The sequence below is a fragment of the Opisthocomus hoazin genome, chromosome 9 (assembly GCF_030867145.1).
Source record: "Opisthocomus hoazin isolate bOpiHoa1 chromosome 9, bOpiHoa1.hap1, whole genome shotgun sequence".
Classification (NCBI taxonomy): Eukaryota; Metazoa; Chordata; class Aves; order Opisthocomiformes; family Opisthocomidae; genus Opisthocomus; species Opisthocomus hoazin.
The window spans coordinates 15,842,401-15,857,632 of NC_134422.1; the positions used below are offsets into that span (position 1 = coordinate 15,842,401).

General features: G+C 42.1%; 1 protein-coding gene across 2 annotated transcripts in view; it reads left to right on the forward strand.

The window, feature by feature from the left end:
• CNTNAP5 (contactin associated protein family member 5) overlaps positions 1-15,232 on the forward strand; it is a 349,771-nt gene that overhangs the window by 124,725 nt on the left and 209,814 nt on the right. For both annotated transcript variants that reach the window (XM_075430021.1, XM_075430019.1), the window contains exon 4: positions 9,552-9,699. In XM_075430021.1, the coding sequence (XP_075286136.1) occupies positions 9,552-9,699 (148 nt within the window). The remainder of the gene's footprint in view (positions 1-9,551; positions 9,700-15,232) is intronic.

The window sequence follows — 15,232 nt, forward strand, 5'->3', positions numbered from 1 at the left end:
CAATGTACATGAGCAAGATTTCACTGCTCTGAAGGGTGTAGTAATGATTTATACCAATATGAGATGTAACTCATGGTGTATTGACAATGCAGAATCTGCAGTTTAACAAAGCATGGTTGAAAGAGTCTAGAGAAATACATAGGCAAAAAGATGGTTGTTTTCTAATTTGCTTTTACATGGGGTTTTTGTAAGTGGTGCATAACAAACCTTAGAGACCATCATTACTGTTATTATTATTTATGACCTCGTATTTCTGTACTTTATGGTGTGGCGTTCCTGAGAGAAGATCTTGAGTAAGGTAAACCACACAGTGAGATCAATCTACAGTGCCCTTTTGCGATGTTAACTGTTATTATCTTGACTAGGATGTGAACTTCCTCCTATTCAAAGGAAAAAAAAAAGAATACAGAATGCAGTATATAGCAGAAAAGATGTGTGTATGCATGTGCATTTCAGTGCATTACAAAACACAGGAGAAGATGAAGCCTACCTATTTATCTTCTTCCACAGGATATTACTTTACGGATCCAAATGAAAATGCCATCAAACTTCATAAAAGGGAAATAATGTAAGATAATGAAGCACAATATTCATCTGAGGTCACTGTTGCATGGAATAACTAACACCTCTCTGGTGTCATTGTACTGGATCTGTCTGGCAAATTATAACCAGAGAGATACCAAGTGTACAGCGCTAGCTATTTAAACGCACTTTGATGATGCTAAACACAGGGAAGGTTCCCAGAGTTCCCCAACATTGCCAGACATAAACACATTCACTGCATTGTTAATCCCACTAATTTAATGTAAAGCATGAAGGTCTCCATGAGATTTATGCAGAAGAACAGCTGAAATCTATGATTAATGTTGGCAGTGGAAAGAGCAGTTTCAGTCTGTTGGCTAAGGTTAATCTAGTCAAGGTACTGGGGAAATATTTATCCTTTACTGTGATATAGCTTAAAATACTATCTTTATGTAGGGTTGCCTTTAAGATAAAGTACAGGAGGCTGAACAGAAATAGGAATTAGCTGCCGACTTTTAGCTTAGAGTTGTAATTTACGGGTTTAATTTTGCTGCTGCTTGCTTCCATTATTATTAATTTATGTAGCAGTGATAATAATAACAGCGATAACAGCTTCACCTCCAAGTGCTTCAAAGACAGAGCTGATTCTAAAAGCTAAAGATGAGGATCAATTCTCCATCACTGAAATGCAACTATATGTGAGATGCAACATCACATTTGTATGTAAAGAGTGTCTTAGTAGAGCAGGGAAGTTGCGCTTGGTCCATTGCTTGGAAGAAGGGCAGCCTGCCCAACTACAGGTTGGGTAACACACTTGGGCTACATCTGTATGAGTAAATAGAAGAGGACAGGGACCATTTTCTGGTCCAGAGGTCAGATGATGTAGCTTATATATTATCCATTTGGTAAATTCTCTTTTCTTCAAAAGATAGCATCGTACCCAAGCTGCCTATGGGGAGTGGCCTCTGGTGGCTATGATACCTCAGACTTTGCCAGGGTACAGTCTGGCAGACCCTGGAAACAGATTGACACTAACTTAAACGCTTTGAAGATCCAACTGTCCATTCCAGTATAGAAATCCAGCATTTTGACAGGTTCTGCTGACTAAAACAAGAAAAGAAATTAGATTTTACTAGAGGTAAATTGTAACAAGAGGAAAAAAAAAAAGGAAAAAAGCACAAAGAATCCAGAAGTTCTGCAAGATTTTGTTTAATTTTCTTTGGTCTAAATAGAAATGTTTCATTTTCCTGAAGCTTCCTGTTTTTAATGTCACCGTCATTAAGCAAGTATTTTCTGGATTAATACAGACTTGTCTAAAATAAACTTATACATAGACTGTCTTAATGGATAGTTTTTTAAAAAGAAAAAAGTTTTCTCTCACAAAATATTTTGATAGTATACAAATATATGGTTTTTATTAGAAAATCTGTTAATAGTTCACTTACTGTTAGCATAATCATAGCAACATCCTTAATATAAACGTGGTTTATGTTGGGCAGTCACATATCTGAGGCTAAAGATTTTGTTAACAGTATTTGTTCCTGTATTTGGAAAGTAACTAACCAGAGAGAAGGGTATGCATTCAGTGTAATGGGGTAGATCAGAGGCAAATAACCTTCCCACTTGAGCAGATTATTCGAGGAAGTGATAAAGTGGTGTGGACCCTGCCTCGTTATTGTATCTTCTCTCCCCTGGACTACTCTGCTATGTACAGAAACTGACAGTAGCTCAGAGGCGACTGACTAATTCTTAGGAACCCGGGTGGACATTGCATCACTGAAGCACAGCAGTCAGCCCCTCAGTAAGTAACAAATGTAATGTATATTTCCCAGTAGGACCTCTGCTTGATAGCCTATACTGAAGCCATTCATTTTAATTCTCACTGTATAGGGAAGTTAGACTACCTCTTTGTAGACCAACTTTTTTTTTTTTCCTCTCTACTGGGGACAGAGGAATAAGAAGAGGAGCTGTCACTTCCTCAGATGATATGTTACGAGAGGATAGTTACGACAGGTGCCTTGTATTATTTTTTCCACCGTTCCTCCCTAATTACAGCTCTGACAATGTGCAAGGGGATATTGGTTTTGAGGTTCTTGTCAAGGATGGGTGTTTCAAAGAGGAAAATGTAGCTGCTGTTAGGAAAGAAGAAAAGAAACCTAAGCAAAATGGAGGCTTCTCTTTCTGAAGGTACAATAGACTTTAGACTAGAGTCATACTGTTCAATCTGGAAGGGAAAATATGAGCCTGGAAACGGGTAACCTCAGAAGGTTGTTAAACAGAAATGACTGTTTACCTTTTGTCATGAAGACTATGGTACATTAACAGGAAAGACAGACGTGAAGCAGGAGGAGATGCTCAGAGGTGAGTGACGTGCTAAGAGGATACATTCTGCCCTCTGGTCCCTGGACCTGGCTGGCAGCCATTTCCCTGTGGGCTTAGACTGAAACCTGCTTAAATCAGTGGAAAAGGATCCCATTGACTCTCCAAAGCAGGCAAGTTTCTTGTACTTGAAGTAAAAATGTACTTCATTTTTAGAGATTGGTTGAGAGAAAATTGAAAGAAAATTTAACTTTCCTCTAGAGAAAGAGAAGTGAGAAAACACAATGCATAGGTTTGCCGTCCATGTGCCAAATGTGGCTGCATGGTAGTGAAAAAAGTACCTGAACTGCAGGTCTTTAAGGAACTGAGCAGTGCTCCTTATCATCCTTTTCTTGTCCCCATGGTCTGACCCCTTCTAGTAGCCAAAGGATTTTTACGGCCACATGCTGAAAGAGGGCAGCTCCCAGGGGCCAGGCCCTGCCGTGAACCCCTGTGCTGGAGAGCTGCTCTTAACGCACCCTCCAAACGAGGTGGAGCTTTTAGCAGCTCGCGGTCTGGACACGGGGCGTTTGAGATGACAGCAAAGCCATTTCACTGCGTTTCTTCATGACAAGATATTAACAGTTCTGGCATGATGGGTAGGGCAGGGCTTTCTCCGTTACAGAAGCAAAGCAACGTTTTGCACTGCTGACATGCACAGCATGTAGGAAAGGTGAATGTAAAAAAGAACATGCAGACTTTGAAGTTGTGGGGTTTTTTTTCTTCCACATTTTAATTATATTTTTGGTTTTTTTTACATCTGTGCGTGACCTCTCTAAGTTTTAGGCCTGGGCTCAGGTAAAGGGGGGAGTTTCTAGAGTTGCCTGAGCTGACAGTGGGTTCCATTTTGCATCAGAAACTAAATGGATTCTTAAATTTTCATTGTTACAAAAAGTCACCACAAACCTGTCCAGGCCCAAGGTGTTGCCAGCAGGCATTAATGTGGTATAATTGTTCCGTGAAAAAAAACCTGCAGCATCCTGTTGAAATCAGAGGCTGCTGAGTTTCCATATGGTGCATTTGTGGCTGTGTTGTGCCCTTGTCACCGTAGCATTTAGTCTCTTTCCACTTATACAAGTGGAGATGAAGGACCCTTACTGTAACTTTGTTTCAATCATAGTCTCACTGAGTTACATCCCAGGTAATACAAATTTGAGCAGAACCAAAATCCTATTGCTTCTGGAGAAGGTAAAATCTATCCTGGAGTCATAGTTTATTTCAACCTAGAAAATGAGAAAAGGTAGTCAGTGCTTCCTCGTTCCTGTTTCAGATTTTCATGTTGTCTCTTAGCTGGAAATTCATGTTTTCTTTAAAGTGCATGTACTCTGAAATATTTGAGGAGGTCCTGGGAGGCGTACACCAGGAAGCATGTTCTGTATCACAGTAATAACTCCTAGCTCCTGACCTTTCTCATCCTAGTAAGGAAGTTTAAAAGGGAGAATGACATTGTTTTACACTAAATATTGCAGTTTGGGGATTTATGACAGGCTTAGCTGCGCTTTATCTCACTTTCGTTCCTTCACTGAAGCTGCTGGATAGCTTGAATTAAGTGCACTCCCATCGTTCCTTCTTTAGGCACTGGAGACAGCATGCTACGGTGTCATGGGTGAGATTTGAAGGTGGAGTGCTCTTTTCTGTGCTTGTATTTCTTTCAATGAAGGTTGAAATGTAGTAAATTACTAACATCTGTGTTATGTGCCCTCTGCACATTCATAATCTGATTTTTTTTTTTTTCGCCCCTAAGCTCAGTTCATCAGAGTGACTTTGGCAGAAATAAGAGTATTCAATAAGTCTTAAAATAGCTCCCCTAGAAGGTAGTTAACCTCAGGTCTTCCTGCTCACCATTCAGGGCTGATTGTGCCGATGTTGCTGCTTGCATACTCATTTTGAACCCTTCCCATTACCTGCTTAACAAAGTGGGAGAGCAAAATATATTCAGCAGAGTCGTTATGGGAGCCACCTTCTGCAGCTCTGTAAATAAGTTGCCATTTGCTGTGCAGACCGTGTGTGCAGGAGAGACTGAGATAAAGTTCCCCATCTCCTGCTATCCTTTGACTTGATTAGGCTTTCATGAGCAGACGCTTTTCTTGCACACAATTTCCACTTATCTGTCTAAAGGTGGAAACCAGTCGAAGAGTTTGGCCAAAGGGCAGTCTAAAGTTTAACACATCAGATCTCACTGGTATGATCTGGCATAGATCTGAATGAATACATGATGTAGAGAAACAAATGTGTGCCTGCAGGGTTATTAAACAACTGTCACATTTCATGACAGTTGGCTGACATTTTCCTGAACTGCCCTTGAACAGCTTTTGGGATCCCTCTGAATGGGGGAGTTGTATAAACAGTCCATTCATTAGAATTGTTTTTCCTGAGGGAGTCATACACCCAAATTCCAGATAGCGTTGGTGGTTTTGAGATATAAACTTCTTTTGCAAGCTTGCTTTTTCATCTAAACTGGAATTCTATTTTGTTCTACTTCAGTATAACCCATGAACCAGGTGGGCTGAGCCTTGGGAAGAGCGTTGTGTATGCTTGTCTTGTTCTCACTCTTCCCTGCGTGCCGACAGCCGCTGCCAAAAAGGCAGCACTGGGCCAGTTGGACCCTGCTCCGAACCATTGCAGCGGTTCTTACCTCACCTCGTCACGATGGTGGAACCTGCCTTTGCTGGCTCATAAAAAAAAGCATCATAAAATATTACTGTGGTGCCGTGGTCTGGGTCACAGCAGGGCATCACGCAGCCAGGCGTCATGAAACAAGCTTGGTCCGAGAGGCAGCCCTGCCCGTGGCATGCTGTTAACTTTACAGCCGCTAGCGCTGGGGAAAAGCTTTTGCCTTCGTGAAGCTGGTGGCAATATTTGGTGCTAATGGAGCTTTTTGATTTATAAGGCCCATAGAATGCCAGAAGCAAAATTTCCCAGGTAAATCATCAGCCTGTTGTGTTTACAGGGCTTGTAAGAAACCACAGATTTTAGTGTTGTGCTCCCTCCCAGAGCAACTGTGTTGCATGGGAAATAGCATGCGGGTGCTTTGTTTTCTTCGCTAGTTTGTTGTTTTGTTCCTGTGAATTAATCCGTATCAACAAGAAGCTGTAATAGAGGCCGTTTCTCAAGAGGAAGTATTTCTGCCGTTCTCCCCGATAAGTTTACTGTTAATCAATATTTGAACCTCCAGGGCTACAAAATCTGGTATTGCATCATTGTTTCATCTTCTTTAATGGATGGATTATTTCTGTGTCAGCTGTGGATCTAAGTTTTCAAGTGACCATCTGTGGCAATTGGTGTTACTCAATCAATGGCGTACAGCCCACAGGTGGTCCATAAAACATCAGGAGGTGATCTGTAGAGCAGTGGGAGCTGGAAGTGAAAATCAAAGGAATCCTACAGGCATACACAATGATGCCCCGCGGTTAGTAGCAAGCAGTGATGTGCCAGCAGCGTGCAAAGCCATCTTGTAGGTGCAGGTTGGTGGGTACAGCATTGCCTGTGGATTTTTTTCTCCCTCAAAAGTTTTGGTTGTTAGACAAGCTTCAGAAACACTGCTACAAGGGATGTATTAGATTTCTGAAGGGTTTATTTTTACTGACATGGCTATTTCAACGTGGGAAGGACATTTACGTAGTTGCACGTCAGGTTTGGAGTCAACAGATTTGAGGTCTGAGTGTCGGTAATTCTGGCTCTTCCTTGACGTGCTGTGAAGGAAGCTATCCAGCACCGATGCCTGCAGATGGGCACCTGGGTCTGCTTGCGGATGGTGGGGTACAGCTGTCTCTGTTTTCCCTGGCAAAACCCCAAAGCTCCTTTGGCTGCAGAGGCAGTCCCTGAAGTGTGCTGCGCACAGCAGCTGCCTGGAGGCAGAGGTGACACTCCTGTGTGTCGCGCTTGGATGTGCGGTCTGCACGAGCTTTGCAAAAAGTGGCTTTACAGGTTTGCCCTGCTAGAGAGGTGTCAAGACTGCCCTTACTGACAGTTACAGGTAGCTGTGAGCTGCCTCTCTGGTTTTCCAGCTGCCAGGAGGGCCCACTGGTCACAGCATGCTGCTGTGTGCCGATGCGGGCTGCCTTCCTACCTGCTTTCCAAGCAGGAATGTGTGGGCTGTTTAGCACACAGTCGTGTTCACAAATCACCTGTTTCCCATTACTTTGTAATTGCAAGGAGGTGTTTCTAGAGGTGGTGTGGTTTTCAACTTGGTCTTTCTCCCAGAATGTTTACTTTTTAATATAAACCAAAAAATTATTACCTTGTGGGCCTGTGGTGCAATGTGCAATATTGACAGCCTTGTGTATGAGAGGATTACGAGAAAAAACAACACAGACCCTTGTTTCACAGTATTGCTATGTTAAGGTGTACTTTTTCTTTTGTCTCTTAATTTTCACCCTTTGCTTGCATTCTGGTCACTGCATTTTAAGCTTCCCTTCACAACTGGGAGGACTGGAAACTCTTTGTTCCCCCTCTGTTCTTTTTCTTTTTTCTTCCTCTTCTTTCTTGCTTATCTTTTAAAAGGTGAGATTTTTCCATAATCATAGGATTCCAAGAGGATGAACTTTCTAAGGAAGCAAACAGTAAACAACACTCCCCTTTGTCCATCTTCTGTATCCACGAGTGTCTTAATAAAAATGTGAGTGCTGCCACAGCTCTGACTGTGAGACTGACTCTCTACTGACAGCTTCATGACTGAGAACAAGATTTTTCACTTGAAATATAAGGAAAGAAACCTCTGAAATACTCTCTGCTGGAATTTGAATTTAGCTTCTATCTGGAAAGCAGTAGGAGTAAGCCCAGGACAGCTTGAAGTGCTTCTTGTGACACTTCTCAAAACACATCTGATGGGCAAGGCTGCTGAACTGCTGTATGTGGTTAACTCTGAATTAGAATCAACAAGAATCCTCATCCAAAAAAATCTAATTGTATAATATAGCTGAATCTGTGAGAGGTTAGTTAACTATGATGTAATACTTGTAGAAAATAAGATCTTGTGTGTAAAATGTTCAGAATAGGAGATGCAGGATAAGCAAAGCTGTGGGGACAGTTGGGATAGCTGAATTATATACCCTTTCCAGCTTGATAAGTTCCTAATAAAAATAGTTTTACAGATCAGATGTTTTGAAGGGTCCTTCTTCACTTCACTGAGGTAACCAGAGTTGTAAGAGATCGTTTCAGTAAAATTGTTCATCTTCAGAGGCAAGCAATACCAGCAAGGAAATGCACTTGCAAAGCGTGTTTTAGGAAATGAGATATATGCCGTCTTTTGCATTCATAACTGGGTGAAAAATAAAGCTTGTTGCATATAAGGGAATTTTCCCAGCTGAGAGTTTTTAAGGTGAAATCAAAAAAGCATGGTATGGTTTCAAACTATTGTGCCTTAGAAATATTCAAGGTTATTTTTTATTGAGTATAGTTCTAACAAAACAATAACACACTGGGTTTTTTTTAAAAACAATAACATAATTTGAAGTTTTACACCATTTTTAACAATGGTTGGGAAAAAGTTGGAACCCGTGCATTTGAGTAAAAATTTAAACAGCTCCTAATTGGTCCTTTTTTTCAGAGTGGAGATCTTTAACTCATCCTTCAGCCATCAGGAATGAATTGTAGGTCTGTTTTACTGGGGTTATTCCAATCTGTGCTTGCAGTTGTACTGCACAGGTTAATGGTGCCAGCTTTTGAACTGCAGAGCGTTTAAAACTGGTACAACTTTTTGTGATGAAATTTTACACTTACAAAGTGAAGGACCTCTTATGCATACGGTCTTACTGTTAGATGATTTTTTTGTGAGTTCTGTCTTTGGTTTTCATGTTTTATGAAACTATTAGCTTCAAATTTAAATGCTAGCTGAGTTACTCAAATGTTCTGATGATAGCAGGAAATGTGTGATATTCCTAGCCCGATATAGCAGAGTAAGGGTGTATAGATGAATTGAAAAAGCTTCAAGCAGGATCAGATCTTGGATGCTTGTCTTCAGTTCATCTTTGAAACCCTGCAGTCATTCTTCATCCATGAGAGAATTTCTGCTTGTTGAGTGATACTTCTGAGTAGGGCCATTAATTTTGGCGTAAAGTTGCAGGCAATTAATCAACTAGACAAGGAAAAAAATGAAATTATTATTGTTAGCAAGCTTTAACTCTCTTGGGTGCAAACACAATTGAAATACTGACTCTCCTGTGTACTGACTCAGGCTTTCATCTCTTCCTGCGTCTTGCTTGAGTTTTCTGTGGCATATGTAGATGTACACTTTCCTGCTTGTCTTCCCGGGCTCTGGCCAACCTCAGTGCCTTGTGACCAGCTTTTCCTACTGCCTTGAATGCACCAAAGGCTAGACTGGGCCCCATCCTTCACTGCACTGAAGGGACTGTGGGTATGTTAAGGGCCGATGGAGTATTGTGGTACACAGCAATATCCTGGGTCTGCAGAAACTGTGCAGCATCTGTTGTAACATCCCCATCTACAATCTATTTTTTTAACTGTCTGTATACATCCGCCTACTGTTTCCCTCCTTTCCCTGCGTAAGAGACACAGTACTTAGAAGAAAACTTGGCAATCAATTTAAATAATTTTGAGTAATTTATGAGGCTGAGAATCGGGAAGAGGGGTGGCCATTCACAAACTTAATTCAGAATGCTGCATTCACCTCTTGGTGCTAAATGTCTCACCAAGGCTCTCTGTCCTTCCAGGTATTCACAGGGAACAGCAACGCTGACAGTGTGGTTCACCACAAATTTCTGCACTCCGTGAAAGCCCGCTTCCTGCGCTTCATCCCTCTGACATGGAATGTTGGTGGGCGGATAGGACTGAGAGTTGAGGTCTTCGGCTGCTCCTATAGTAAGTGGCTACATCTGAACCCACATTTTCTCAAAGAGCTTTTTGTTGATGCTGTCAGTGCTGTGGGAGGGGTCCTGCACAAGTTTTAAGAGTTAAAATGTAATGTGAAATATAAAGACATTGGTTTTTTAGTAGTCTTTTTGCTTGTCTTTTTTTTCAGTAGTTTTTCACTTGTCTTTCTGCTCAGGGAGGTGCTGGCCCATCTATCTCAGCTGGTGAAGCTTTCTGAGCCCACCACAGAGCAATTTGCTGCTTCTTGCGAGTGCAAGGCAGTCAGATGCTGCAAAACCTCCTGCCCTGCTGGAGGGCCCAGAGCTGCTTGGGATCTTTTGTAGAGCTTTATTTAGGAATGGTACCTCCTTTTGCTGAAATATAAGGCAAGTTAACTAGTTGTTGAGGGAAGTGCTGTGGATTGTGCAGCTGGTGCTTGTATTTGAGACTGAAGACTTTATAGCTCCAGAGAGCAGAGAACTCATCTGCTGCTTTAACTGCTTTCACAGGAGTGTTTTTTTGGCACTCTTCTTCATAACATGTGGTGGTGATCCTCTGAGACATCATCTGCAGCGCTTTGTCACAGGGTCTATAAACATTGTTGTCTTGGGGCGTTTCAGCCACAGAGATTTCTTGCTGTACTGCTGGAGGTGTATGACCTATCATCACAGAAGAGTGCGGACGTAAAGAAAAAGGACCAGTGTTGTTCCCACACAAAACAAAAGCAAGTCCACAATTGAGTAAACACAAGTTCAGTATTTGTTTCTCAGGTGGCTGTGGGTTTGTTTCTGAAACGGTCAGATGTGACTTGAGACACCGCTGGAGACAGGCAAGATTTTGCTGGAAAGCGTTCAGGGGATTAACAGCATTTTAGCAGTAAGTTCAAAGTCACTATCATGTGACACTCGTGTGCTTGCACATCTCTCCATTTAGATTAGATCCTCATCTGCTCCTGCCGGGTGCCAAAAAGTGGTTGTGCAATAATAAGCAAAAAAACTCCTATTTGGGAGACTTCTTGATTTCATCTGCGCAGAATCAAAGAGCAACCTGCCTGTAACTTTTTGATTCACACGATCCCATTGAACAGAGCTACAGCTCCAGGATTCTCAGTGGCCTCATCACTAAACTTATGTATCAGGACTGATTCAGATGGTTTTACAGGAAGATCCTTGTTATAGTCTGTGAGCAGATCTGTGTGTAGATCTAAAAGCTCCGTTCATCTTTTTTTTAAGTGCTGCTTCTCCACCTACTTTGATGCTTGGGCACTGCGGACTATCATTCCTTTAAGTACGGACCTGCAACAGCCTTGTCTGCATGGATAGGGCAAGACACCTTTTCCAGCCCTCCCAGCTGACTTGGAAACTAAAACCTGTAAATCATTATCAACTGCCCTTGATTCAGTCATTCCAAAGCAGTGGTCTCATCTGTTTTCAAAGAGCTTTCTTCTATTAATGATGACCAAACCTCTGCAGTGAAGAGTATCATCCAAACACATATGCAGCAAATAGAACTGGAATTGAAGGTTAAAACTTTTGTAGCTTGAATGTGTTTTGGTGCTACTCCATAAGAAATACTACATGGGCACTACCTTAATGTCAGATTGTGGTTGTATCGTCTATGATATGAAGAAGACTTCAGAATCACTTGCAGGCTGAATTTCCTTGTGCTGATATCATCTAAGTCTTCATCTTTGTCCTGTACCCTGCAGTTACAGGAAATAAAAATGTTTGTGCAGAATTAAGGTAAGAGATTGAAGCAAGCCAGAAAAGAAATAAAAGGATTCATAAAAGTTTTACAGAGTGTTGAAATATTCATTCCGTTTATATAAATGTGCAATTCAGATTTCTCTCTGGCAAATTGCATATGCCAGGCAATACAGATCTACAAGTTTTGCTTATATAGTTTCACAGTCTTGGCTACTCCTAACCCACTCCAGCACTTTATGAAAGATGTTTGATCATTTATAAAACGTCGTCTTTAGTGTTATACTGACAGAATATCTGCAGCAGATCCTGAGCTGGTGTACACCTACATAACTTGAATTTTGTAATGCTTGACAACTTACAGATTCATCTACCATGTTCAATTCTGGCACAAGAAATATATTAATAATTTGAAAAGAGTTTTAAAAAATGACAAAAAAGCACTAGAGAGAGCCTGTTGGACAAGCCAGGAAGGAAACAGAGCTAGAAAAAGAATAAATATGGGCTGGGTGGAGAATGAATTGGGAGCAGACGTGAGGAGAAGGACTTGCGGTTGTTGGTTGATGAGAAGTTCAACACGACCCAGCAATGTATGCTCGCAGCCCAGAAGGCCGGCTGTATCCTGCTGATTCTGCCCCACTGCTCTGCTTTGGTGGTATCCCACCTGGAGTCCTGCGTCCAGTTCTGGAGCCCTTAGCACAGGAAAGACAGGGACCTGTTGGAGTGGGTCTGGAGGAGGGCCACAGAAATGTTCAGGGGGCTGGAACACCTCTCCCATGAGGAAAGGCTGAGAGAGTTGGAGCTGTTCAGCCTGCAGAAGAGAAGCTCCGGGGAGATCTTATAGCAGCGTTCCAGTACCTGAAGGAAGAAAGCTGGAAGGGGACTTTTTACAAGGGTATGTAGCGGTAGGACAAGAGGTAATGGCTTTGAACCAAAAGAGGGGAGGTTTAGATTAGCTGTAAGAAAACAGTTTTTTACTGTGAGGGTGGTGAGGCACTGGTACAGGTTGCCCAGAGAAACTGTGGATGCCCCATCCCTGGAAGTGTCCAAGGCAGGGTGGCTGGGGCTTTGAGCAACCTGGTCTAGTGGAAGGTGTCCCTGCCCATGGCAGGGGGGTTGGACTAGACAATCTTTAAGGTCCCTTCCAATCTAAATCATTCTATGTTTCTGTGATTCTAAATGTCCTAAATGTACACCATCTCTAAGAGATGACCCTTCATGCAAGTGTCTGCGTGTATATGCAAGAGGGGATTTGAGGCTGGGAGTAGGAACATCATTATAGTCACCTACCTGTTCCAAAGGCTTCAGCTGGTATAAATTCATCTGTAACAACCTAATTCCCAGTTAAGCCCAATCCTCTTTATGCTGTTGGAATGACTTAAAGGCTTCTATAGTTAAACAAACCCAGAATATTTGATCTTAAGTCCACTGAAGTTGAAGAAGGGATTTCCACTGTTATTTTGGCTTTGAGTCCAGTCCTGAAATAGAAGATAAAATGAGAACATGTGCATGGGAAACACAGATGAACCAAATCCTTCACAAATGTGCATGTGTGACTGCGGATCATTTCCCCCTCTTATCTTACTTGTAGAAGCAGGTTGAAATTCAGTTGATGCTGGACCGCTGGCTGTTCATTCCAGCTTTCCGGCAAAAGTATCCCCAGAAGCACTGCACCTGACCTAAAAACAGAGTTGCTTTATACTGATATCGATGGCAGAAAACTGTTGAATTTAAGTTTTCATTTTTAAAATGAAAGATTTAATTTTAAAATCTGGCAGGCTGGACGTCCTTTTTGTGTGAGTGGCAACCTTCATTCGTCGGCTGAAACAGAAGTCTGGGGACACTGACATCTTCGGCCATCTGAATTTCATGTGCTGCTGCACATCTGTTGAAAGCCTGGGACTGCTGCCAAACATGCAGCTGAACGCCTCGCTGCGATACACCGGGGCGTGCAAAATAGCCTGTGGTTCCTTGGATGGTCTCTGCTCACATCAGCTGCTTTTTAACCTTGCATATTTGAGCTGAAGATGACAGCTTTAGGAGAGGTTTATGGCTTCGCTGCTGCTTAAGCAGTTTTGTCATGGCAGAGCTAGGTGAACGTGAGACTCTTGTGCCAGCGCGAGGCTCTGACCTCCCGTTTTTGGAGTATGGCTGTCCTGCGCAGCCTACTCTGCTGTAGAACGGCAGTTCCTACTCTCCCAGGAACACAGCCTGGTGCTGACTTTTGGGAAATGCAGCTTTCAATGATGACCATTTAGTAGGGGGCAAGTGGAAGGCATCAGGTCTTGTAGGTGACTGAACACTCTGCCAGGACACAGTAACAAAAAATACTGGAGAATCACTTTGGAGATTAACTGCTACGTGCACCGGATGCCAGAGTGGCTAACTGAACATGCGGTGGCACTGTGCTGCTGAGTGGTACTCACTGTTGTTTATTATTTCTGCTAGAGGTAATTTGCTATTATTAATTTATCCCAAAACATTTTTTGTCAAACGAGAGAGTGTTCTTCTTTCTTTCTTTCTTCTTTCTTGTGCTCTTTTTTTTCCTTTTTCTTTTCACCCTCTAATTGGCTGCCAGTTGACATTGTTTCTTTGGAACATAAAAACATGTTTTTAACAGCAAAGCTGTTTCAGACATATGAGTGTGCTTGACCCTATCCCGTACAGATCGAAGTTCCTGGGCAGCAAAGCATTCCACGGCCATCAAATCAGCTGGAATTCACAGATTACATGTGCTAATTTTTGATTACTTTCTTACACAGAAAGTAATTATTTAACTCAAAATTAATTACATGTATTTGAAATTCCTGTAAAGATTCCATCTCACATCCTCAAAACAGGTATCAAAATAGGAATGAGTTGATCTTGATCTGAAAACATATGTTAATGTTTCCTGTTGAGAAAAGGATTTATGACAGGTTAAATGGAAATTTCCATGCAGAGCTATGTGTAAGCTCTCACCGTCCCTTTGCAGCAGTGGCTCCAGAAGCAGCGTGATTGTAACAGGTGACAGGGAGCTGCAGCGAAGCTTGTGTTCAGACAAATGGCAAACCAATTGCTTTGGATGCTGGGGGCAGAGAGGGGGCAATGGGTATGTCTAAATAGCTGGGAAAAGTCTTGTTAGCTTAGCGCAGGAGAAAAATCTGCTGACACAATTGCTTTTATAGGATAAGATTTATAGCTGCATTGAAGATGCTGATCATATTCTGTAACTGGTTAGCAGCCCAAAAAGCTTCAGCAGAATCAGGTGTTATGTGTGGTTAACAGGCTGGGAACCCCAGGAGAAACAATGACAGGGCGTGAGACAGGGTATCTTCTGCTTTTGAGAGCCAAGTTCTTCATTTGCAGTTCAGGATTCCAATTTCTCATCTTTTTTTGCTGTCATTGCTTCAGGGAATATGATCTGATATTGTGCTTTTTGATTAAATGGTATTTTTACTGGATTTTTTTTCTTTTTTTTTTTCCCTTTTTTCCCCACCTTTCTCCATCCTCTCCTTTGTCTTCCTATGAGATAAAAAGAATGCATTGCAGAGAACTGCTTAATGTCTGATGGGCGTTGAGCAATAGTGTTTGTAACCAACTGTGTGAGATAAATACCCAGGTGATTGCTTACCAAGAGGCAGACAGACATCTGTGAAAGGGATAAAGCTGCCTAGCAGAACAGTCACCTCTGAGGTGTTCATCCACATTCATCCTTTGGATTGCGTGTCTGAGAGGGGTTTGGAGAGGGAAGTCAGATTGCTTCAGACTCGCTCAAGCAGCAAGGCATGACTGGCCAGGAGAGACATCTGGTCAGACCAGGAGCAGCCTCCTGCAGGGAGTTAAAGCTTCTGCTCATT